The following is a 25,500-nucleotide window of genomic DNA, read 5'->3' as shown; positions in this document are numbered from 1 at the left end:
TCCAGGAAAGGACACAACTTTCTGGAATTGTTTTATTTCTGTGTGGGTAAATAAAGCCAGTTTGTACAACTGTCCCTTGTGTGTGATTATTTTTCAGTTTGCCCCTCAGGAGTGTGTACTCCATGTTAAATTTCCCAGTTGTTCCTGTTTCCTTTCTTCACCTCCCTACTGATTCTCCTTCCTGTTTTGTGTAAAGTGCTGGTTTGGTTCACATTTCAGGAAAGGGCAAGGAAGGCAAGGCTGTAGACTTAAACTTTGAACACTTGGCCTTCAACAGCCATGCAAATATATTACTAATATGCCTTTCAAATTGTTAATTTTATTTTAAAATAATTTTCCATTTAAATATCTTCTTGGAATATTAATTTTTAAATCCTATAATTTTAATATCCTTAGAACAACAGAGTTAAAATAGGCAGGACTTGTTGAGGCCATCCATTAAGGAGGGTTATTTTTACCCTTGTACTGCTAAATCAAACTGCGTTGGAGAAGACTTTACCATCATAAATAACTCTAAAAAAGAAGGATATATCTGAGAACAAAAGCTCTTTCTTGGCTTAGGGGATGCTGCATAGAGATTGTTTTCTCCAAGTTAAGGCTTTAAATTTCTGTTTTCTGTGTGCCATCTTCAAGTTCAGCAGCCATTTTAATGGTTGACTTGATGGGTTTTAACATCTGGTCATGGTGGTCATGAATTGGCAATCCAAACCTTGAGGAAAATCTGCAGACTCTTTTGAAATGCTTTGTTTTTTCCCCTTTGTGTAGATTAGAGTCAAGTGAGTCTGTTTAATTGTCTAGATGCAAACTGAGCTCTAAATTTGCATTTATCTGTGTCTTTTAATGGGTACTTTGGGAAAGCAACAGGAATAAGCCTGGTTTAATTCACTGAAGAGAATCCAGATGCCGCTCTGGTTTTGCGATTGGATATTCAAACACCACTACCTCTGACAGTTGTTGGGCCCCGTGCTGTATGCAGGACCAGCTACAGAATTTGTGGGGTGTAGTGCAAAGTGAAAACGTGGGCCCTTGTTTAAAAATTAGGAATTTCAAGACCACAACAACAGCATTAAACCAAGCACATTGCCCTTCTGAGTGCAGGGCCCTGTGCTATTAGACAGATTGCCCACCCGTGTATCCCGGAACACAGTGTGTACGTACGCCTTTGAGCATATATACATCCCTTGATTTAGCATTTGAGCTAAGCTTAGCAGCACTGCAATTTGTGCTGTTTACCAGCTTTCACCAGTAAGAGTATATGTGTAGAACTTTTCCTCCTTTCCCCCAAAAAGTGAATCACGCAGATTTCTTTCCTATAGATTTGGATTGCCTCTCGTCATGAATGAGAGTCCAGACAGGGAAATTGATATGGAAATCTGTGGAAATAGCTTGTTTGTGGTGGGAGGAACATCAAGGACATATTGTTAATGAGTTTCACCTACCTTTACTGCACACCTGTAATGCCTAGTTCTGTGGTTTAGAGAATATGGAGTGTTTCTGGGCTTTCTTATAAGGCAGAGGCTCCATACAAGGTTGCTGATGATTGTTCTAAATTCCCATTGTTTTCTTGGCTTTTCTCCCTTGGTTTATGTGTCGTCTGGAAACTGATTTGTAGTTGGTGAGGTAACATACGTGGAGCTCTTAATGGACGCTGAAGGAAAGTCAAGGGTAAGTGTCTGAGAGAATTTCTTCTGTGGATTTACTACATGAAAAATGTAACTGTATGGTGGCGTGGAATCGAATGAAATCAGGAAGGCAGTGAGTGCTCATGTTACAGTAGCCATGTTTGATTTTGCCAAACATTTGAGTGGGGTGGGAAGGGATTTGCAAACGGGAGTCCCGCTTTTCCAAATGGCTGGCCAAAGAGCTTTTTGGTATTCTGTTTGGATGCCCAATTTTGATAACTGGGGACCAATCGTAGCATTGTCTCTTTGTTAACAGAGGAATTGGCTGTGTGTGAATTATGCATGGAATTTTAGTGGTGGTATATTAATGTAAAACGTGTGTTCTTGTCTAGAAAATGTTACTCTCGGTTGTTTGCTGAATTTGAAAGTTGTGTGAACCAAAGATTACGAAAAGTTGCCTTTGTGCCAGTAAATTGTAAAACAAAAATTTAAACCTGAACGTTTAAAATTGGCCTAGTTTAAAGAGAAAAATAAACTATTTTCTGTCGTGCAATAGAATGGCCTAGAATAATCAAAAGGATGAGCTCAGGTTATGGAAGGGATGGATTTAGGAGGAGTATGATAAGGAATTGATTGAGTACAGAGGGAAGCAGATCTAAAGTTTGTGTGATTTTTTTTTTATTTACTTTTTTTTGGAGAATCTGAATTTAGGTCTGCTTATTATAACTTCAGCAACTGTAGTGCAATGCTGGTAATGTGCAGGAAAAGGAGATGATGAGGAGCCCAGCTTTTAATGAGGAAGGCTAGGCAAGACACTTCTTCAGCATCCTCTTAGAAGGGTTGATTAAAAAAAAACAAAAACCTAACTTTGTTACATAAACATTTTTATGACTGTCATTGTTATTTACTATTTTTTCTTTTCTTTTTTCCCCCCCTTTCTTTGCTCTTCTGATTGGTCTGTGGCCTCTTCCAAAGGGATGTGCGTAAGTATTGTCTAGTTACTTATTAGCAATTGAGCCTTCTCAGTTGCAGAACTGGTTTCACTCATTTCCTTTTCACTCTTCATAGTGTTGTTGAATTCAAGATGGAAGAGAGCATGAAAAAAGCTGCCGAAGTTCTAAACAAGCATAGTCTGAGTGGACGACCACTGAAAGTCAAAGAAGTAAGCTCTTGAAACACTGGATATTGTTCATATTTGGATTTAGGAAAAGACAAAAATAGTCCTGGGCTATGTTTTATGGTGCAGACCAACCTGTTTTAAATGAAGACGGTCAGTCGCAGGCTTCAGTAGTCACTCAGATAAGAAGTTTGAATTAGTGGCTGAGTACATCCTGAGCGACTGTTGTATTTTCTCAGAGGCACTCAGGCTGACCCTGTTGTTTTCTATTGTTTTTAAGAGGTTCTGTACCTACAGTTTTACCCAGTTCGACCCATATTCTTGGCCCATCTTCTTTATTTTTTTAAAAAATCTTGTTGTTACCCTATTTTTTAAAGAAGATTTTGTTTATTTTTAGAGAGGTGGGGGAGGGAAGAAGAAAGATACAGGGAAACATCCATCATCTGCCTTTTGCATGCCCTGAACTAGGGGTCTGGCTGGGAACTTAAGCATGTGCCCTGACCTGCACTGGTAATTGAACCGGCGGCCTTTCAGTTTGTGGGACAACGCCTAGCCCACTGAGCCACACCAGTCAGGGCTCATCTTTTTCTTTTTCTTTTCTTTCTTTCTTTTTTTAATCTCTTTAAAATGGAGTTTGTCATGGCTCAAGTCATCTTTCATATCTAACCCAAATCATATACCTCTCTCCTTCAAAGAAGAGAGAGGTTTTTTGTGATTCAGTCCCTTAACTTATTTTTACCTGGTTTTCTTGGAGGAAGATCAGTATATTCAGAGGTCGGAGAGGAAAGTATTGTAGAGTTTGTTCTCTTGTGTGTTGAAGGTGTGACACAGGAAAGGGCAGAGAGTTCAAGAATAGTGTCAATACCAGAGCTTCACAAACCTGTCCAGACTTTATGCAGGAGTCAGATGCCTGAATAACGTGAAGGACGGAGTGCCTTGGTGATCTGGAACTGTGTTTTCAGACTTTTGGAAAAATCACTGATGGGGTTTGCAGGAATTACAAAACCCCGTGGAATTAGTAAGATTCAACTATATCAAGCCTGCGAAGATCTTATTTAAATCTGGACGTTCTATATTACGTCAACTAATTATGTCAAAACTCCCACCACGCCCTCTTTTATTTTTTACTTAATTCATTGGAGAGCTAAATTTTACACCCTTCCTTTCTTCCTTGTTCCTCTAGCTGAGATTCTTTCTGGCCTGGTGGTTTTAGTCAGTTTGAGTTTCTCGTTTTAGATTTTGAGAAATGCTTTCCAAACAACCTCTCAATTTCTAAAATTTTGGGAATATCACTTACTGTACAAGCATGGTTTTAGTTGTCACTGGGTCAGTAACACTTTTTTGCTCGTTTTAGGATCCTGATGGTGAACATGCCAGGAGAGCAATGCAAAAGGTGATGGCTACGACTGGTGGGATGGGTATGGGACCAGGTGGCCCAGGAATGATTAATATCCCACCCAGTATCCTAAATAATCCTAACATCCCAAATGAGATTATCCATGCATTACAGGCTGGAAGACTTGGAAGCACAGTATTTGTAGCAAACGTAAGTAAATGAAACTGTCTGGAGTAGAAAAAATAATCAGAACTTTATTAAACAACCTTGGCAGTGTGTTATAAAAGTAGATTTGATATTTGAGAAGAAAAACTTGAGAGGGTTATATTATTTTCTTGATCTGTTTTTAAAAATCAACATCGGGGTTGGGCTTATTCCCTAATGACCACTGCAGTCATAAGTCACAGGTTTGACTGTGGTCTCCTGGGTCTGTGTTTACCAAGCTTTACTAGTATTTACAAAAGTGGCGGCTGAAGTCTGCTGCATTCTTGTGGGTGGGTGCAGGGTAAAAAAGCTTCTGAGCAGAGACACCATACTGATATTTCCCTCTTCTTGTGTCTGGGATAAATGCTAATGCCTTTCATTGCAAAGGGAAATATTTTTGAAAGAAAGTGCAGAGGGGAGGATGGTGATAAACTCTGGGGAACAAATTTTTTTTTAACTATTCAAATGCAAGCATTATAAATGTATGTGGTGACTTAAGTTGTTCTTTCAGAGAAAAGAGACTGTAAATGGCAGTTAAGGCCAGCTTTCTAATCCTACTTGAAAGATTCCACTGCAGTCCATATAAGTTTTTGTGACATATTTTTTCTCATGCTTGTTCCAACCAAGGCATGTTGCATGCATGTAATAAAAATGTTGTTTTTCTTAAGATGTTTACATTGAGATTTTCTTTCCCCTTCTCTTGATTAGCTGGATTATAAAGTTGGCTGGAAGAAACTGAAGGAAGTTTTTAGTATGGCTGGTGTGGTGGTCCGGGCAGACATTCTTGAGGATAAAGACGGAAAAAGCCGTGGAATAGGCACTGTTACTTTTGAACAGTCCATTGAAGCTGTGCAAGCTATATGTATCCTTTTACTGAAATTTAACTCTTGGCGAATGTTTGTCTAACTGTTGTATTAGTAATACAGGTTTGTGTGCAGAAGTGGTAACTTTGTGTGCCAGTATTTCCTGAATGGCTAGAGGAATGCATTTATTTCTGTGGAATTTGAGAGTTCTCTGGAATGGAATTGATTTAGTCTTGTGTAGATAGAATGGCTGGTTAGAAAGTAGACCACATGCCCATGAGTGGTCTTTTTCTGTGACTTCTTTTTAGAGGAGTCTGGTTGGGGTGGGGGGGCTCGAAATAATGTGCCGCTAGAAAGAAATTTAATCATTTTATATGTACGCCTTTGCAGGGCCCTATCTCTCTAGTTGATATACATCATTGTAGAAGCAGCACTTATCTGTTATACTAGGCTTCTTACACTGGAGTTACATTTTTGTCGCCATCGTGGAGAAGACCACACAGGAACAAAGTCAGTAAATTTAGGCAAGACTTGCTGAGTGTTTTGCCCAGAAAACATGGTACCTCAAAAAATAGTTAGGATACCTGGCCCGTTGGACACATACAGAAAACTGATGCTAGTGCTTAAGAGGATGGTTTGGCAAGAAGTATAGGCTGTAAGAATGAAGTTCTATATCTAAGGTGTAAGCTGAGGTTTAACTTCTTTTTTTTCCCACCTGAATTTTGTTTATTGTTCCTTTTATGCTGACTTGAGAACCAAATACAGACACTTGAAATGTAATGAGGAATCAAAACTGATAAATTCATGGTTTAGAGGGACTGGTAGCAGTTGAATTATTTTTCTCTCCTCTCTTGCTATGCGTGTTTTTAGAATTGTAGGAAATATCCTTAATTGTAATACCAGCTATGTTTAACGGCCAACTGCTATTTGATAGACCAATGCATGTGAAAATGGTAAGTTAATGGGATCTTTCTCCATAATAGATTCAGATAAGTCTGGCAGAAACACGGGATTATTGGGAGTGCACACATAGCCATTATTTATCGATTAGTCTAAGACAGTGATATTCAACCAGTAGGCCACAAGACTATTTAAAACAAGTAATACCTGACTATAATTGAGTTTATTGGGGTGACATTGGTTAATAAAGTAATAGGTTTCAGATGTATAATTCTGTACTAAATCCTCTAATACCTAACTGTTTAGTCAGGGCACTTACCTCTTTTCCCATAGTTTGCCAAATTAAAAAGTGACAACATTGCTCTGACCGGTGTGGGTCAGTTGGTTGGGTCCTGTCCTGCAGAGAGAAAGGTCGCTGGTTTGATTCCTGGTCAGGGCATATGCCTGGGTTCTGGGTTGAGTCCCCGGTAGGGGCATGTACAAGAAGAGGCAACTGTTTGATTGATCTTTCTCTCTCACATGGGTGTTTCTCTCCGTCTCTTCCTCCCTCCCTCCCCCTTTCTCTAAAAATAGTCCTTTTTTTGTGTGTTTTTGTTTTTTTTAAATCACAACAGCCAAAACAGTAATAGCCAACTGGTGTGAGTGGCTCAAAATTATAATTTTTTTTTTGTCATATTGACAAAAAATACATTTTTTGGTGTGCCATGGAATTGCAGTAATTAGTTTATATATGCCATGGGATGGAAAAGGTTGAAAATCGCTGGTCTAAGTTAAATAGGGTCTGGCTGTGGTGAGCACATTTATGACATTTCAGGCAGCTCTCTTCAGGTAGTTTTCTTTGCACAGTTGGCTGATTGGCATGGTCAGGAGGTCAGTTGAGTATCCTGCTTGAGAAATGATCAATTAAAAAAATGGTTATATACCTGGGCTTCCAGTTAATTCAGTATGTTTAGTTAGCATCTTACCTGTTGTGAACCTAATTAATTAAGTCTGTGGTGCAGCCAGCCTTTACAGTTCCGTTGAAGTGCTTCAGTATAAACATTAGTCCTGCTCTGGCTGTGCCAAAGATAGCAGGTACTGCAAACATGACTGGAGCATGGTGAGGGCCATGTAGTTAGAACTCACATTCAGAAAGAAACTAAAAGGGAGTATAAAGGGACATTCAGTTTTTTAAAAATAGGTAATTGCTTCATGTCATTTAAAAGTCAAAAAGCATCCCTGGCTGGTGTGGCTCAGTGGCTTGAGCGCCAGACTGCGAAACAAAGGATCGCTGGTTTGATTCCCAGTCAGGGCATAGGCCTGGGTTGTGGGCCAGGCCCCCAGTGTGGGGCGTGTGAGAGGCAACCACACATTGATGTTTCTCTCTTTCCCTTCCCTTCTGTCTAAAAATAAATAAATAAAACCTTTTATAAAAAAAAGTCAAAAAGCATGAAAAAGATAGCATGAGAAAGTCTTGCTCTTGCTTCATGCCCAGGGACTGTTCATCCCCCACAGGAACCGCATGATTATATATCTTAATCCTTCCCGCTTTACGCAGAAGCTGCCAAGAAGTTTCTCACACTCTTTTTGATATTTGGATGGTATTCCATGATGAGGGGGTATCAATAATTTATCAGCCTAGTCGTCTGTTGATAGTTGTTCCATCTTTTGCTATTGCAAAGTCTTTCCTTTCTCTTTCAGGATGAGAGGGCATTACCAAAGGGAGATTTTTTCCCTCCTGAGCGCCCACAACAACTTCCCCGTAAGTGTCTCAATTATTATGGCTGAGATTTTGGATTTGATTTATACTAACCAGAAAACTACAATTACTCTTAAACTTACCTTGTGCCATGTTATTCTGTAGTATGCTTGACCATTCTTGAGGGAGAAGTTCAAAAGGGGTTTTCTTCTATACATTTTTTCCAGGGTGAAAAATGAGGAGAGATTTATAATTTAGCAAGGATTGTTAGAATTACATTGTCGTGAGGGAGGCTGGCCTCTCAGGATGTAGAGGACTTAGTCGGGCATTTTGAAAAGGATCCTGGTGGGAATAAAGAACCCGAAGCTGCAAAGGGAATTAAAGCTAGGCTGCACTTGGGTCCGGAAAGATTGGTTATCACCATGTGGCCTAGCAGTTCCACTCCTAGGTACATTCTAGGAGAACTTACATCCACACAGAAACTCACACAGGGATGTTGATGGCAGCATGATTTCAGCTGGTGAGTGGATAAGTACACTGTGGTAAATCTACACAATGAAACATTACGCAACCATGAAAAGGAATGAAGTACTGATACATGTTACAGCATGGACGAGACTTGATTCCCTCTGTAGGAAACATCTAGAACAGGTGAATCCGTAGGCAGAAAGTATATTAATGGTTACCAAGGGCTGGGGAAAGGAGTAAATGGAGAGTGACTGCTAATGGGGATGGGTTTTCTTTTTGGAGTGATGAAAGTGTTCTGGAATTAGGTGGTGGTGGTGATTGCATAACTCGGAATATACTAAAAATCACCAAGCTGTACACTTTAAAGGGGTGAATCTTAAAAGTACGTGAAGTGCAACAATCACTTTTTATATAGGGTTATTTGCAACGTCCAGGTGAAACCTGTGCTGCAATGGGGGAGGCTAGTTGATAGGTCTCCACAGGGGTGGACATGACACACATTAGTGAAGCCCGAGGCACTCCGCTTGGCAAGCCCACAGGGTGAGCTGAGCCTGCCCACAGACAGCGGTGCGGGGGAGAGCGCCTGCTTAGCATGAGGGTTGGGGAATTAACTGGTGCAGGCCAGGCCAGCATGTGGGAGAAGGACTGCAGGGCAGATGGGGTGGGGGGAGTTGGGGGTGGGACCTGCCTGTGCTGTGTTAGGGTAGACTTCCCACCAGGTAAGGCGGTTGGGGCGTGGCCTCCTGTCTGGGAGCAGTGCCTTAAGTTTGAGACTGTCAGAGACTAGAGCACCAGCTCTTGAGCACCTTTGCCGTTTAGGATTATAGAAGCATAATAGAGGCAGATGGTGAAGGGAGTTCGATGGCTTCCAGAGTAGGAGATGGCTTATCTTTGGAAAGTTAACAGTTATTTATGGAAGGACCACATTTCTTTGTCATAATCAGTGTGCTCACTTGCAGTGATCACCCAGGTTCAGGGTCACGGCTCTGGTGGACAGTAGGGGGCTGGGTACTGCATGGCAACTGTGGCGGGCGCGCACTGGGCCCCGGGGAGCCCGCTGTCTGTGGCTTTTGGTTTCTGAGCGCATTTCAGAGGGGTGACTTGAAAGTCTTCAGCGCTTTGGGGAGTAAGTAACTTTGGTGGCTTCTTGCTGCTGTTTCTATGCAATTTAAAAGTGGGTGTTAATCAGATTAAATACTCGGGAACTTGGGGTTTTTTAAAAATTGAATTTATAGGGGTGACGGTTAATAAAATTATACAGGTCTCAGGTGCACAATTCTAATACATCAGCTGTGTATTGACTGTTCACCACTGCAAGTCAAGTCTCCTTCCATCACCATTTATGCCCCCCATACCCTTTTCTATCTCCCCCCCACCTCTACCTTTTTCTGTCTCCCCCCACCTCCCTTTCTAAAGGAACTTTTTTTCCCCCACTTAAAAACCACTTGCCTTGTCTTGGTTTAAGCCTCAGACTAGACTGTTGCAAGTGTCTGACACTGTCTCAGGCCTTGGTGGCTATTTTGAGACCAGTCTATATTCTTGGGTCCCTGTTTGTGGAGCATGGAGTCAAGGGTGGACTGAGTATCTATCTGTCCTTGGGTTAAGAAGCTCTGGGTAGAGGATGGGTTCTGTAAATCCACTAACTCCATTGTTACTAAAACCGCCTGCAGCAGTCAGAGAATAGAGTATGCCCAGTGGCTCATTGGCTGGTTTATAACATTGATTTTTTTATGAGAGAAGTACTTTGGGCTGCCAGGCTGGGAGGTGGAGGTGGGCAAATTTGTGTGAGTTGTTCATAGTTCTCTGTAAGTTTCCAGTGAACTGATATTTAGTTGCCCTTTTATACATATCATAAAATCCAATCAATAATTGCATATTAAAGGTTATGCCTTAGAAAGGAGACCTTCCCATTGTACCAGTGTTGAGTTACAAATTAGACCCTGGGTTTGCTGGTGGTGCTGGTGGGTGGGAATGGAGTGTGACAGCTGTGACTCTCTTTGCCGTTGAGGGTCATGGTTTATTCTGAGTTAGTGGAATCTACACTTGACTTTCTCTTTTTCTTTCAGATGGACTTGGTGGTATTGGCATGGGGTTAGGACCAGGAGGGCAGCCTATTGATGCCAATCACCTGAATAAGGGCATTGGCATGGGAAACATAGGACCTGCAGGTAAGAATTACAGCGTTGCCTTGATTGAGGGTTTATGGGGAAGTTAAAAGTTATTGCATAATTATAATTATTGGGATAATTGGACATTGAGTAATTAAAAAGGAATAAAGATTTAACTGGGACAGAATTCCCTCCTCATCTTTGATTCATTTTGGAAAAGGCAGTATTTTGTACTTTTTCTGAACTTCTTTTTCTAAAGTTGAAGTTCTTTTCTAAAGCTATCATACCTTAGCATTTTATCCTTGCCTGACATTCTGAGCAGAGATAGTTAAGCCATTTGATGAAAGGAGGCAAGCCAGAGAGTTGGTCTTGCTCAAGGTCACACTATCAGTCAGTGACAGAGACTGTACGTCTCCTGACCATGGGACCACAGCACTGCCATAGTCTGTTACCCAAACCCCCCTGGGCTCAGGCCTTGGTGTTGACATGGCTTCTAGAGGTAGGAGCATTGATGGATGCAAAAAGTTACGGGCGGGGGGGGGGGCGGTGCTTATTGCATGACAATATAGCTGATAGCTGTTGTAGGCCACTGGACATGTGATGCACAGTGTCGTTTTTGTTCAAGAAGGTAAAAAATAGCTAATGAATGAAAGCTTGGAAGTGCAGAATAAACTTTAAACTTTGCTGTTTAGCATTTGCATTTCTCTGCAATGAGGCATTTATATACTATTAAGAAATATTTTGTTTTTATGACTTCAGACGTAGGTCTTTCTTGAAACCCTTTTAATTGCAAGATGGGGGCCCTTTACTCTTGTACTATCAGTGCAGTATATCCTTTGTCTTCCTCTCAGCTTAAACTCTGGAGCCAACCCCAGTGGCCTGGGTAGTCACCTCAGATGGCTCTGCTACTCTCCCCGGCCCACCCTGCTGCCTGGCATCTAAGAGGAAGCCTGTAGTTGGGGGATAGAAGCCTTGGTGCTTTTAGAACTGCTTTTTCTTAGAGAACTTCACCTTTCAAAGGGATTTTAAATTGACTTTTGCTTAACTAAAATAATCTTCTAGTGAATGTTCCCTAGTTTGTACCTGATAATTAGATTTCATGTTAAAAACTTCCTGCTTTGGTCATTTAAGTAAACTCTGTGGACCCTGCAGAATTTTGAGTCATATGGTGATCATTTTGTTAAAGGTTTAAATAGTTTTCCTGGAATGGGATTGTTTGACAGTTGATATGGTAGAGCCCTACCCCTTTTTTCTTGGCAAATTATATTAGTAATCAGGGATATTTTATACATCTGCTGGTTTAGAATTTCCTGTGTTTTTTAACTTCAAAATGTTACTGCTTTGATATAATTTTAGTTTGCATTGACTTTTTCTTTTTAAGGAATGGGAATGGAAGGCATAGGATTTGGAATAAATAAAATGGGAGGTAAGAAATTTAAAATAAAGTGCAAATGTAAATGCTTTTAGGTATGGTTTTCTGTCCCCATCCCCTTTCTCTTAAGCCCTGCATGAAATTCTCACTTTGGTTTCCAAAAAGTTTCAGTCTTGCAGTTATTTTCACCTGTCAGTCCTTCCTGTGGGTGTCTTGGCTTTTGGTTCTGGCTTTCTCACTTACTGGCTCTGTGACCTTGGGCAAATCACTTCATCTCCCTGGGCCTCTCTTGCTTGTCTGTTCCTGAAGGGGGTGGATCAGAGTAGATGAGCTTTTTGAGGGCAGTAGTTTGTTGTTATTGTTGATGTTGTTGTTTCTCAAAAGTCCATAAACTTTGGTTAAGTAAGTTTCTGGCGGAAAATAGAAAATGCCCAAGATGAAACTCTTGAAAACAGTTTTCCTGATCAGTGTAAGCAATCTCTGAGGGATGGTGTTGAAATGCGAATTCTCTTTCAGGCATGGAGGGGCCCTTTGGTGGTGGTATGGAAAACATGGGTCGATTTGGATCTGGGATGAACATGGGCAGAATAAACGGTAAGACAAGTGCTGCCTCCCTGCTTGCTCTTACCCTTTGCTGGCTGTTGGCTCTTGGGTGACCTTTAGGCAGTAGGCCCATTTTAAATAAATGATTCCACCTTCCACTTTTCTACTGAATCAGATGTCTTCAAACATCATGTCTTCAAAAAATTGTCTTAAATATCAGTAAAATCATAAGTTTGTATTTCAGAAGCTACACTTAATGGAAGTGTTTATTTAGCCACTAAACTCCAGAAATGTCCTCTGTTCTAAATCTTCCCTAGTAGTTGTCCAATAAAATTTTAAAGCTTTCTTACTGCCTGCAACAATGGGAAGCACCATGTAGACATATGTATTTATATTTTGCACACTTTAAATGGTCTCCAAGTGTAAGGGATTGGTTTCTTTGGCGGTTTTGATACTGATGTCTACCCTGGAGTGCTGGACTGATGAGTTGGTGATCATCTGCTCTGATGACTTGTGAGCAGAGGCATTAATTGAGTTTTTACGTAATGCAAATTTTTGTGTACTATTATTTAGATCTTACAGCCTTTCCAACCTCAACAGAAATATGGTATTAATTATAATAATAATGTGTTATTTCATTTAGTCCTTGCAAGAACCACATGATTGTAGGTACTGTTACCCCATTTCATCAGAAACTGAGGCCCAGAGTGACTTGCCTAAGGTCACATGGCTATTAATGGTGGGATATAGACCCAGGCTGTCTGGCTCCAGAGTCCGGCTGTTAATGTCCTTCAGTCCTGCCTTTTAGAATTGTCCCTAGCACTGGGGTCAGCCTGCCTCACCAGCAGGGCTGTTGAGTGGGACCTGAGAAACCTGCAGTCTGTCTTTCTAAAATCCTCTGGTTGTGGTTACTGCTGAGCCCACCCGTGGGAATACTGCTTCCTTTATACACATAACTTCCTTGGAATGGAAAGTCATTAAAGATTTGGTGTTAAACCTGTCTTTGCTGGTCTGTAATGGATAATGTGGAGATAGTGTATAGCAAATATACCGTACTAGGATGGACATTAACTGTCAGCTGGAAAAAGATACTCTTAATGAATAAACTGTCATCCTTCATGGGGCACCTTGTTCTAGGTGATGAGAAAAAGAGGTAGGAAGCTCCTTATCACAAGGTAGGAATGAAGGGACAGAGATCTGTGTTGCCAGTGTGCTCTCAGGCTTGTCTGGTTTGTGTGCTCTTTGGGTTTTTAATAAAAATGAGAGTTGGAGAAATCTGGCTTGATAAAGTGTTTACTCAGAACAGATGAGTCATTAGAAAGGGGATTTGGTTTGTTACTTTGAGTGGACTGATGTGATTTAGAAGTAGATGGTGCTGTGCTGAGCCATGGGGACAAAATCCTGGTGACTTGGCAGCTGGAGTGCAGAAGTTACAGTTCTGAACCTGGTGATGGAAGATTTAAAGTGCTGATTCTCTTGGGGAGTCATAGTGGAGGATGTGTCTTAGGTTGTGTCCTTGGATGTTCAGAGATACTGATTGGGTGGGATCAATTCTAGAGTCCTTGTGCTGGGTCCCAGGAAAGTTCTTTTTTTTTTTTTTTTAATTTTATCTTAGGATGGGGCCAGGGGGAAATCTGTTTGTTCTTCCACTTACTGGTGCATTTATTGGTTGATTCTTGTATGTGCCCTGACTGGGGATAGAACCCACAACCTTGGTGCATCAGGATGATGCGCTAACCAACTGAGCTACCCAGCCAGGGTGAGAAAAGTTTTAATCACTGGAAAAGGTTGAAGATGTTTCAGATTTAATTCAGTGTTTAGTTGATGATCATAATGCATATATTATAGTCACAGATGCTGACAACATTAGACTAATTAGAACTTAATCAGATTCTTGGAGTCAGTCACTCAGTAGATGTCAAATCTTGATAGAATGGATATAAAAAGAATTAATGAAAATATTATCACATATCAAATAATGACTGATTTGATGCAGTGTTTTGCAGTGAAATAAGAACTCTTTGGAACACTTTGGAGTTCACACAGGGTTTCCTGTACCCTTACGGTCAGCGGACAGTTGGCAAGATGAGTTCTGAGGCCTTTGGCAATGCCTTAATGCTTGCAGGGGACTTACTTTCTGAAGAGGGGTGGGTTCCTTGTTCACGTGCTTGTGGTAAGGGTTAAATGAGTGCCGCAGAGCTCCATCTGTTACAATACCACTCCGGGATTCTTTTCCACCCACCAGACATAGGCTTGCACAAGTTACCTAGTAGGGTTGATTCAGACTATGAGTATAGAGTCCACCATTGTCCGAATCTGCTGCATCTCCTTATTAATGTTAGTGTCCTTTCTTATTAAGGCTAGCTAACCTCCTGCTGCATCTCTAATAGACTTTTTTACTTCATTAAAAACATAGGGATATAAGCTTTTTGTTGTTGTTGTAATGTAATAAAAGGTGTTTATTATATAGCAGTTGTTTACCTGATCGTTCTGGGAAGCAGGATTAGTGAACTAGATTTTTTCAACCCTCGCTGGGTTGCTCAGTTGTTTGGAGTGTTGTCCCATATACCAAAAAGGTTGCAGGTTCAGTCCCTGGTCAGAGCACATGCAACAGGCCAGTGATTGATGCTTCTCTCACATGGATGTTTCTCTACCTCCCCCCTCTAAAAATGAATAAAACATATTCTCTGGTGAAGAGTAAAAAAATAAGTTTTTCAGGGGCCTCTTAACTATGGGAAGGAGAAAGGTTGTGATATGCATTTTAAGTCTTGCTTTAGCTGAATGTGAGAAGAGAAGTGGCCAGCGATAGGAGTCATGAAAGGCTTTCTCAAGTGGCAACATCTGTGGCAGGGCTTTTCCCCACAGAAACTAAGGCCTTTGTTTTTATTTTTGTGTTTTTATTGCCTGAAGTTTATGAATACAGGTCAGAAGTTCTGTGTTGTTGTCTTTTTAAAACACAAGTGAAGCCCTGACTGGTGTGGCTTAATGGGTTGGTTGGGCGTTGCCCCTCAGACCAGGAGGTTGCTGGTTTGGTTCCTGGTCAGGGCACAGGCCTGGGTTGTGGGCCAGGTCCCCAGTTGGGGGTGTTTGAGAGGCAACTGATCAGTGTTTCTCTTCCTCTCTTGTGTCCTTCTCCTCTCTCTAAAAACAAATAAAATCTTTAGAACACAAGTGAAGACATCTACAAGCAAGGCCACTCACTGTTCCTCCTGCAGAGACAGCGACCCTGTGTCAGAGATCTGTCCTTCTACTCCTTTAGAATATACAACTAGCTCAGTGTGTCCCCCCGACAGCAGTTCACAGGATCATTGGTTTCTGGTCCCAGAGGGTGGAGTTTGAGGCAGTAAGACCTTTGTTCTTCAAAGGCATTGTAAAAAATAGCCCTGGCTGGTGCGGCTCAGTGGATTGAGTCCTGGCCTGTGAACCAAAAGGTCGCTGTTTTGATTGTCAGTCAGGGCACGTGCCTGGGTTGCAGACCAGGTCCCCAGTAGGGGGCGTGCAAGAGGTAGCCACACGATGTTTCTCTCCCTCTCTTTCTTCCTCCCCCCCCTAAAAATAAATAAATAAATAAAATCTTTTTTCAAAGGCATTGTAAAAAATAATTGTTAATGCTGTCAGTGTAGGAAAAAACCAGTGAAGTTATCCAGACTCCATTATGTAGATGGAACCACTCCAGTTGTCGGTAAAGAAGTTCTGTTATATTAGGGATGTGTGTGTCTATGTATATGTGTGTGTGTTTTCAAATGGCTGTACTTATGTATTTCAGCATGGGCTCTTACATTAGGTTTAGGTTTTAGCCTTCGCCTTGCCTCTTACTGAGCATGTGGCCTTGGTCAAGTTACGAAGTCATTTGAGCCTCAGTTTCCTTGGAAACAAGGAAACAAGGAAGGGCAGTGGTGGTGGAGGGTAATAGAGGTGTATGAGCTGGTTGTAAGGATTCCATGGAGTGGTGAGGCATGTGGCAAGAGCCCCAGAAGTGTTACCTGCTGCTGATGCTGCCGGAACATAAGCAGGCTCGCCTGCAGCCTACCTCTGACCCAGCGTGCTCTGCAGCCCCTGACAGTTGCTGCAGTGGCGGGTGCTCGGTGTGCCCAGTGTGGAAGTTGTGAATTAGTCCTCTTTCGTGGGCTAAGGTAGGTTTTTAAGGGATTGACTCAAGGTGACTTTTTTTTTTTTTTGTCTTTTTTGTTTTTTAAGGAATAAAGGATGAATATTGGTTTCCTGTAGAAAAAACTAAATATGCTGATTTGGTGGTGGCTGCTGTGTGTGTCTCTAAGAGTTTTTTTTTTTTGTTTTGCTTTGTTAATGTGTTAAATATAATGGTATTCCTGGAAAGGCCTAGGGTAATATTTTTTTCCACAGAGATGGAGCGTGGCATGGGTGGAGGATTTGAGAGAGACTTTGCCAGGAACGAGATGGGAATGTCTCGAAGCTTTGGAGAGCCCCTTGGCAGAGGAATGGGTAAGAAAGGCCCCATGGGCCCTGTGCTGGCAGGGTCCGCCCCGGGGGTGCGGGTGCACCCTGCTGTTGGAGGTTTTTCTAAGGCAAAGTCTGCTGGTTTTCCTTGGTCCTTTTTTTTTTTTTTTTTTTTTTAATTGTGTGTTTTCTACACCTAGATAAAAACTTTTGGTCCTTGGATTATTTTTTATTGCTATCCATAGCACTACTTTAGTCTCGGCAGGTGGCTTCTTGGTCCACACTGTTATGTGGTGTGTGCTGGCCGTGGGAGTTGAAACTGCTGCACTTACATAACTTTGGCTCTCTAGTTCTGGTAGAGATTGTCAAGGCCCTGCCAAGTAGTGGTGTTGGTCTCCTTAGTCCATGATGCTGTTCCAGTCAACAAGGGCAGCATGGTGTGCGTTTGAAAGAGCTTTGTGACTAGAGAAGTTTTCTAACTTGAGTATTGGGCCTGTTTACATTGCAGAGAAACTCTTTTTTTGTTTTTTGTTTTTTGTCTTTTGTTTTAGTTAGATTGCAAAGCAGTTTTCTTCTTTACATGGCTATCTTCCCCTGTTTTGAATTGGGGTTTTCCTGAGACTGTCAACTTAATTCTTCTTCATTAGTGTGTTGCAAGGAGTTTCCTGGGCTCAGAAGTTTGTTTCTCTCAAAGGTAATACTAATATAGAGCATGGATTTCCCCCGCCCCTCACCCTATCCCCCATCTTCACCTGTTTCTCAGCCTTTACAGACCAGATAAGAAGCTGCTAGGTTGCAGCCCCAGATAGCGCTCAGCCTCTCTGTCTGTATGGGACACCACGGGCCAGGTGTGAAGACTTTAAAGCTTTTCAGGTCTTGTTGGTATGAGCTGAGCTATACTAGAATGTATGGAAGCCATAGAAAGACTTGTCACTCAACTCATTGGTGAGACAGGATTCTTAATTCTGTACATTATCTCTAGGACCCCCATTTTGAGTTCTTCATGAAGATCAGAAACTACTCCCTCAGAGTGGACACTGTTGTTTTTTAAATTTTTATTTCTTGATGTGAGGGGGGGATATCTCAATACATGGATAATGTTGTTTCACTTACTGATACAGTCACTGGTTGGTTCTTGTATGTGCCCTGACTGGGAATTGAACCTGCTACCTAGGTGTATTGGGCCGCTGCTCCAACCAGCTGAGCTACCTTGCCAGGGCAGACACTGTTTTTGATGGAGACTTCTGTTTCACCTTTTTCCTGACTATGGTTAGGTAACTTGAATGACTTCCTCATGTTTTACTAGGCTGGTAGTGAAGATTTCACTTTTTCCCCCTGCCCTGTACTTGCTTGATATGACCTTTATTCTCAATTATTCAGTTATTCCAAAGCTTTAGAATGTGAGAGTGAATTCATAATCTCTGTGTGACTATGTCAATTAAAAGTTTCTTATTGCGATGACTGGCTTTGTTTTTGTGTTTGGAATGGTAGAGCATTTTTTAAATGTTTTAAAATTATTGTCATTTGGCTGCAAATACCAATTTGTGACCAGCTGTGGTGAGAACAAGGTGGCACATGACTCTGTTCCCATGGGGACTTTCTTCACCTCTAAGCCCTTAATCTCTTGCTGCTCTGTGGTGCCTCACTGCCGTGACATTGTCGCTCTCAGCCTGGTTCCCACAGTGGCACAGTGAATTTGGCAAGGTTACTTCAGGTGGCGACAGGAAACTCATTCTGTCCTGACCCGGATAAAATGTCATCTGTCCTAAAGCCTCCCATAATGATCATGGGCAAGAAACAAGGGGCGGCTTCATTCTGGAATTCCCTGCTGCTACTTGTCATCAGACCCAGCCAAGTTAGTAAAGAGGTCTTTGTACTAAATAAAATATTTGTCAGGTTTTTAGAGTAGTTATCTGGGTTGGTTTTCCAGATTCAGTTTTCTATTTTATTTTCTGTGTTGTTTATTTGACAGTTGAGTCATTTTGGTGCTGCTTTCTGTGGAGCCTCCCTACTCAGTGTCCCTTGTCTCCTGGCAAGTCAGTAGATCTGTATTTGCTGCTGCTGGAGCGTACATAGATATGTGGTCCTTCACCTTGAAGGACATGGTGCAACTAAGGAGACAGTGCTAATAGTAGCTCAGGTTAGCACTGGAGGTCACTATATCCAAGTGGCCTGGTAAGGGAGCTGGTAGAGGTGTTGATTCCCAGGCCTTTGGCAGTTATGTGATAATGGTTTTCTCTCTGTTCAGATTTGAAAAAGCACTGCCCTGGATGGCTAATAGATGCATGCCGCCCAGAAAGCACTGGATATGAGCAGGAGATGTTGTTTAAGCTGGAGGTTCAGCATAGGTAGAGGGTGTGCTTAGGAGACAGTGTCAGGTGCAGAGACTTAGAGGTGAGGGTCTGCCTGGGACAGGAAGAACAGATTCAAATAGGGGATCAGAGCAGGAAGGATTGTGAATGAATGCCCATAAAAAGAATTTGGCCTTTCTCTTAGAGTCAGTGGTGGAGCTTGTGCAGAGTGGTTTGATCTAAGTACTGTTTTAGGAAAGTGAGACTAGGCCTGGGCCTGCTCAGCAGGATCATAGACTCACAGGAGAATAAGCCATGTACTGGCTTGCAGGCTGGATGGAGGTCTATTATTTCTTCGTATATTTTCTTACCGCCTGCCTTTAGCAGGTAGTTGTTACTAGAAACACCTCTGGGGTAGGGCTTACTCTCTTTGTGGTCATGCTCATATACTTGGTGTGATCTGTGGCTATTGTCTATGTTAGTGAGTACCCTTCAAGACCTCTTTGGGGGTGGCACAATACAAGTTTCTTCTACTGTGAAGAAACTTTTAAAAGTTACCACTAATGATAGCATTTGACAAATAGTAAAGAGGTTTGGGTGGCAAGCGGGCAGCAGCGTTTTCTGTCTTGGACGGCTGAGTGTATTGGGGTTTTTTATTTTCCTGAGGCTTTGTCTGTCACTTAGTCACCATCACACCCAGCTCCGGGGCCGGCAGGCTCAGCTTGCTGAACTCTTCCTGTGCACAGCCTAGTTTGTTAAAACTAGGTCACATTTCCAGCACTGCACGCACTTGCTGCCGGTGTGCAGGGTTTGGGGCTGTAAGTGTAGCTACAGCTTTAGTTTGCTAAGAGATAACGGTGAGGTGCTGGTTGGATCTGGGTGGGTGAGTGAGTGCAGACTTTTTAGTCCATGGGTACTGAGGGTCTGGACCAGCTTTTAGAAGAAATGCCACTGGCCCCATTCTTGCTCTGACTTTTCCAAATTCAGTTCATGGTGTACACTGGCTCCCAGCTCTGCTGGGCGCTCTCCCAGATGCCCCTACCAACTGGGCCTCAGACTCTGGAGCTACAAGGGCTCCTCGCATCGTGACCCGTCATCAAGGATTCTCCAGTTTTCCAGTAAAATGATCTTGTCTGTGTGTGTATTTCTCAACCCCCACCCCTTTCCTTTTAAAATTTCTTAGTTAGTAGTATTCCTCTGAAATCTGTAATGAACAAATTTTTATTACCATAGAGAAATTTGGCTAATTATTTTTTCTTCCTGATTTCCTTAGAAATCCTAAGTAATGCACTGAAGAGAGGAGAGATCATTGCAAAGCAGGGAGGAGGTAGGAAACGCTTAGTTTTGCTGTTTTGATTTTTAGAATAGGCGGTTACCAGGGATAGTAGAGTGTAGTGGTGAAAAGCATGGGCTCTACAATAGACCGCCTGGGGTGGGAACCAGTTAATGCCTGGCTGTGTGACAGTGGGCAAGTTACTGAACCTCTGATTTTTATACTGTAAAATGTGGCTATAATAGTACTTACTGCCTCATAGGGTTGTTGTAAAGAGTAAATGAGTTAATACATAGCAAAGTGTATTTACCTATGTGCTCTGTGAGCTCTGTTAGCCATTGTCATTATTATAATGTGTTCACATAATGTGGGGGCTTTGTTTTCAACACTATAAAATTGTAAATGCCCAAAAGTAAACATTTTACCTGATTATAAAAATATGCCACCTAATACATAAAAATGCTTACTAAAATATATACATGTACTCATAAAAAAACCTCAAATTAGATATCTGAAATTGCACTGCCCAGCGATAAATGTGTAAACATTTTGGAATATATCCTTCCATTAATACACTTTTTAAAATGGGTTGTTAAAATGAAATGTACTTTTTTCAGCCCGACTTACCCTCATGGCTCTGAGCGTCTTGGCATTTCCTTGGCGGCTCCACTTGCTAGCACTTTCTGTGGTGGGCCGATTGCTCTGTGTGGGCACCATTTCTTCCTAGTTCTCTGCCGCTGTTGATGCCTTTGGGGGGAGGGGAGTCAGCCTTATTTCTGATGCTCTTGGGCACGCAACTTCCCCTAAGTCTCTTACCTTTTTTACAGTTTCTAAGAAATCTCTGCTCTGAAAGTCTAATATTCTTAAAATTGTGCATATACTTCTCCACTTGGTGTTCTGTTCCTCACCTAAGGAAGTAGGTACGGAAAAGGGGAAGGACTTATGCCAGGTCACAATATTGGTCAGTTGGAGAATCAGTTATCGAAACTGCTGAGTTTCCTCTTCTTAATTTGCATCTTGGATTGGGCTGTGGGCTCAGCTGCCCATTTTCAGAGGCAGGTGGTGGTGGTGAAGCTTGAGTGAGAGGACCTCACGGGCTCTGCATGTGGAAAAACAGTGGCTGGTGGCCCTGGTGGTGGAGCCAGATCCTCCTTGTCCAGAGTTGAAAGTGTCACAGAGTCACTGTGCACTGCTGATTTGCTAGCATGTGTCCAGTTGAACTGTGGCTGTGAGGCAGGGAGCCTAGGCCTCTTCCAGAGTCCATGGCGCCATAGGCCTCTTTTCCTCCAGAGCCAGAAAAATCACACACAGGTCTGTTGGCGGTTTCCCTGACAGAGAAGGTTCCCTGCAAGTGGCTGGCTGTGTCCATTTATGCACAGAGGATTTATGTTGGTGGTTGTTTTCTTACCTCCTCTTGCTTACATGGCTGTGTAATAGCTTTTCTATGCCTTGGAGATGCTAAGGAAATGCAGCCAGATTGGCCACCAGCAGGGCATCTTAGAGGGACAAGTTGGGAGAGAATAAAGATGATGAGTGATTTTGAATTATCACCAGTTAACCCATGACACCAGCTGACCATCTGAGGGTGGCGTTTCTGAGCCTTCTCCTTGAGATGATTTCTTGGTGTCTGGTGGTAGGGAAACTGTAGAGTTCTTAGGAATTGACAGCTGTGTCTCACAAAGTTTGTCACAAGTACTAGCACTTCTGAATTAACATGGACAACATTGTCAACACAAGTCCTCCAGGGTGGGATTTTTCCTATTAAAATTTCATTGTGGAAATTTCAACTATGGCACAGAAGTAGGAAGAATGATGTACTTAACTCGTTGCCCAGCTTTAACAGTTGTCAACATTTGAGGGGTGTCTAAATGATAAATTACTGTGGGACTTAGCTTCTGAATTGTGGGTGAGCTTGTGAAGTGCCCAGGCCTCTGCACTCAGGTCACAATCCTGACACAAGTCCCTGACATCTGCTTGGTTTGTGTCCCTCTTTCAGGTGGAGGTGGAGGCAGTGTCCCTGGGATCGAGAGGATGGGTCCTGGCATTGACCGCATTGGGGGTGCCGGCATGGAGCGCATGGGCGCAGGCCTGGGCCATGGCATGGATCGCGTGGGCTCTGAAATCGAGCGCATGGGCCTGGTCATGGACCGCATGGGCTCCGTCGAGCGCATGGGCTCCGGCATCGAGCGCATGGGCCCACTGGGCCTCGACCACATGGCCTCCAGCATTGAGCGCATGGGCCAGACCATGGAACGCATCGGGTCTGGCGTGGAGCGCATGGGTGCCGGCATGGGCTTTGGCCTCGAGCGCATGGCCGCACCCATCGACCGTGTGGGCCAGACCATTGAGCGCATGGGCTCTGGTGTGGAGCGAATGGGCCCTGCCATTGAGCGCATGGGCCTGAGCATGGAGCGCATGGTGCCCGCAGGCATGGGGGCTGGCCTGGAGCGCATGGGCCCTGTGATGGATCGCATGGCCACCGGCCTGGAGCGCATGGGCGCCAACAACCTGGAGCGCATGGGCCTGGAGCGCATGGGCGCCAACAGTCTCGAGCGCATGGGCCTGGAGCGCATGGGCGCCAACAGCCTGGAGCGCATGGGTCCTGCCATGGGCCCTGCCCTGGGCGCTGGCATTGAGCGCATGGGCCTGGCCATGGGCGGCGGCGGCAGTGCCAGCTTTGACCGCGCTATTGAGATGGAACGTGGCAACTTTGGAGGAAGCTTCGCAGGTTCCTTTGGTGGCGCTGGAGGCCATGCTCCAGGGGTAGCCAGGAAGGCCTGCCAGATATTTGTGAGAAACGTAAGTGGATTCTGGAACCTGTCAGTGGTACGCGCAAAGGGAGGTGGGGAGACCGGAAGTCTGCAGGACTGTATGGTGGCAGGTCGAGGTCAGAGGTCATGTCCTCAGAAAGGGAGCTGAGTAGCATGCAAGGCTACCTTGTAACTCCCCGAAGTTTAGTTCTGGTCGGATGGGGGAATGAGAGAGCTTACAACACTGTGCAGCAGGATCGTGGGCTCTGTAAACCCACTGGGCTTCCCTGACTGCTAGATGGAACAGTGAGCTGAAGAACTAGTCTGTCTGTCTGTCTGTCTGTCTCTCTCTCTCTCTCTCTCTCTCTCTGGTTTTTAGAGAGAGAGGAGGGGGGAGAGGGGAAATCATGGAAACATCGAGTTGTTGTTCCACTAATTTATGCATCATTGGTTGGTTCTTGTATGTGCCCTGACCAGGGATTGAATCTGCAGCCTTGGTATATCAGTACAACGCTCTAACCAAGGAGCCACCCAGCCAGGGTTGAGAACTCTGTTTCTTGATCCCTTGGCTTGAAGAGCCACTAAACCTTAGCATGACAATGCAGAAGAAAAATGGCTCTCTCAGAATTATCTGTACCAAACTGACTGCCCTTGGCTACTATTCAGTGGTTCTGTGGCCTGAACCACAGGTGGCTGTGCATTCTGCTCTCTGTATGATGCTCCCATGGACAGAGAAAGCCACAAAGGAGTGAGCTTAGTGTGCTAGTTTAGAATCTCATTCCAGACCAACTTGTTTAGTTCTTTTGATCATCTCAGTTTGAAGGTCAGCCAGTTACAGGAAGTCCTTTAAGTCACCTTCAGAGTAAGTGATGATTGTGTGTTACGATTTGGTTGACTCGCTCACTAGTCTTTTCTTTTTTCCCCCCAGCTCCCATTTGATTTTACATGGAAGATGCTAAAGGACAAATTCAACGAATGTGGTAAGTGTTTGAGAAAGGCTTTCTAGGTGCTTCCATATATTGTGGCTTCAGAAATCTTAGCTTGTTGATAATGCATTAGAGTCATGCAGTGAACCTTCCATCCTAGTCCTAAGCCACTTTCCGTTACTCTAGAGGGCTGATGGGACTTGCCATTTTTCTGCCTATGCAAGTATTCAAGCAGGCTGTTGAGTTTCCTGTTATGTGTCAGACACTTTTCCCCTGTGTTTTCTTGTCATCCTTAACCCTTTTTCTCCTTTTCCAGTCTTTGAAAGGAGGTAGAGTTGTCCCTGTTTTACAGATGAGTCAGGCAAAGTCACATTCCCAAGGTCACATGGCTTCTAAGTAACAAATCTAAATAAAATGAATACATCTGAGACAATGAGACAAGGTGGCCTTCCACCACAGTGCCTACCTGGGTTGTGCCCCAAAGAGTACTCGCCCAGCAGGTCCCACGGTCTGGCTTTGCAGGCTCTGGGTACTCAGTAGCTGGTGTGTGTGTGAGGCTGAGGGTCTGTGATTGTGGTTTTCTGGCACACCAGGTAACCTTCTGAAAGGCTCACTTTGTGGCCGAAAGGCAGTTGTCTGGGGGTGAACCCCTGTCCCTCACCCCGACTCCTTCTCTTCTTTTAACCATGTCAGGTGGAGGCCCAGCCCTAAGCTGGAATGTAGGTGGCTTGCTGTGTGGAAGCTTCCTCAGTGTTCTCCCTTCCTATTTCAGTGGTGACTCAGATTTCACCACAGGTGCTTCTTGTCCTGGTTCTTCTCTCAGGCCAGCTATTGAGACATAGCTTGCCTTCTCGCCCTCTCTCCCTGCTCCTTAGTTTCCACATTGTAGTGGATACTCTGAAAAGTCAGAATGGATCATGCAACTCCCCATGGCCTCAGATGCCCGGAAGTGACCATTGGGCAAGAGAAAAGTCCACATTCACCAGCCTGTGTACAACTCTGTCCCTTCTTCTTTCATCTCCCTCCCTCCTGTCTCTGAAGCCTGAGTTGCAAGTGCTGTTCTCCAGAAATGCTCTCTTGAGAACTGTTATCAGTAAGTTTTCCTCTGAACTTAACTCTTACTTCAGAACTTTCCCATGAGAAGCCCTCCAGGATGTTGGTCCTTTCTCAGAGTTAACAGCTCTAGAGTTGTAGTCCTCTAGCACTGGCTACACTGTCATGTCTTTGCAGCCACTGAAGTAAAGGCCGGTGTTTCTGTGGCTCTTTTCCTGTGTACTTGTTTCCATGGTGCTTGACACATACCTGGATACTTAATCAGTGCCTGAATATGTGAAACTGCTTGCTTGTTATTACACAGCTTATAGTGGGGTAGGGCAGGAGTGCCCATCATACTGGTGATGGCCTTGTAAACGTGTTGGTGTGCTATATTGAAAGTGAAGCCTCTGTGAAATTTGCCTATAAAGTTGGATTCACACAGCTGCGGGCCCCCACCCCCTGCCCCGGTCAGTTCTTCAGAGTGTAAAATCCTGCATCTGTAGCTGCCAGGAAGGCTTATCACGGGGCTTCTCAGATTGTTGTCCTGCTGGCAGAAGAATGGCAGTTGGGTTGAGGGCTGTTGGAGCTGGGTCCCAGCCACTGTGTTCTGGGCGTTCGTGCCAGGCATGGGGGCTGCTCTGCCTGTTAACTCAGCCAA

At 43.5% G+C, this 25,500-nt stretch overlaps 1 protein-coding gene across 6 annotated transcripts in view; it reads left to right on the top strand.

The window, feature by feature from the left end:
• Positions 1-25,500, top strand: part of HNRNPM (heterogeneous nuclear ribonucleoprotein M) — a 40,398-nt gene that overhangs the window by 14,385 nt on the left and 513 nt on the right. The window contains exons 3-16 of one of the 6 annotated variants that reach the window (XM_054583321.1): positions 1,613-1,665; positions 2,598-2,605; positions 2,691-2,784; positions 4,094-4,132; positions 4,250-4,285; positions 4,988-5,141; positions 5,986-6,035; positions 7,663-7,723; positions 10,195-10,296; positions 11,618-11,662; positions 12,125-12,202; positions 20,132-20,185; positions 22,128-22,930; positions 23,810-23,861. In XM_054583321.1, coding sequence (XP_054439296.1) covers positions 1,613-1,665; positions 2,598-2,605; positions 2,691-2,784; positions 4,094-4,132; positions 4,250-4,285; positions 4,988-5,141; positions 5,986-6,035; positions 7,663-7,723; positions 10,195-10,296; positions 11,618-11,662; positions 12,125-12,202; positions 20,132-20,185; positions 22,128-22,930; positions 23,810-23,861 — 1,629 coding nt within the window. Of the gene's footprint in view, positions 1-1,612; positions 1,666-2,542; positions 2,606-2,690; positions 2,785-4,093; positions 4,286-4,987; positions 5,142-5,985; positions 6,036-7,662; positions 7,724-10,194; positions 10,297-11,617; positions 11,663-12,124; positions 12,203-16,513; positions 16,613-20,131; positions 20,186-22,127; positions 22,931-23,809; positions 23,862-25,500 lie in introns of those variants that run through there. The other 5 variants (XM_054583316.1, XM_054583320.1, XM_054583318.1 and 2 more) reach the window with 5 other exon arrangements.

Source organism: Pteronotus mesoamericanus, unplaced genomic scaffold (genome assembly GCF_021234165.1).
Source record: "Pteronotus mesoamericanus isolate MK-2021 breed Mesoamerican mustached bat unplaced genomic scaffold, CSHL_Meso_final contig_730, whole genome shotgun sequence".
Lineage (NCBI taxonomy): Eukaryota > Metazoa > Chordata > Mammalia > Chiroptera > Mormoopidae > Pteronotus > Pteronotus mesoamericanus.
Note: the sequence above shows the minus strand (reverse complement) of the source record. Positions and strands in the feature narration are given on the sequence as shown.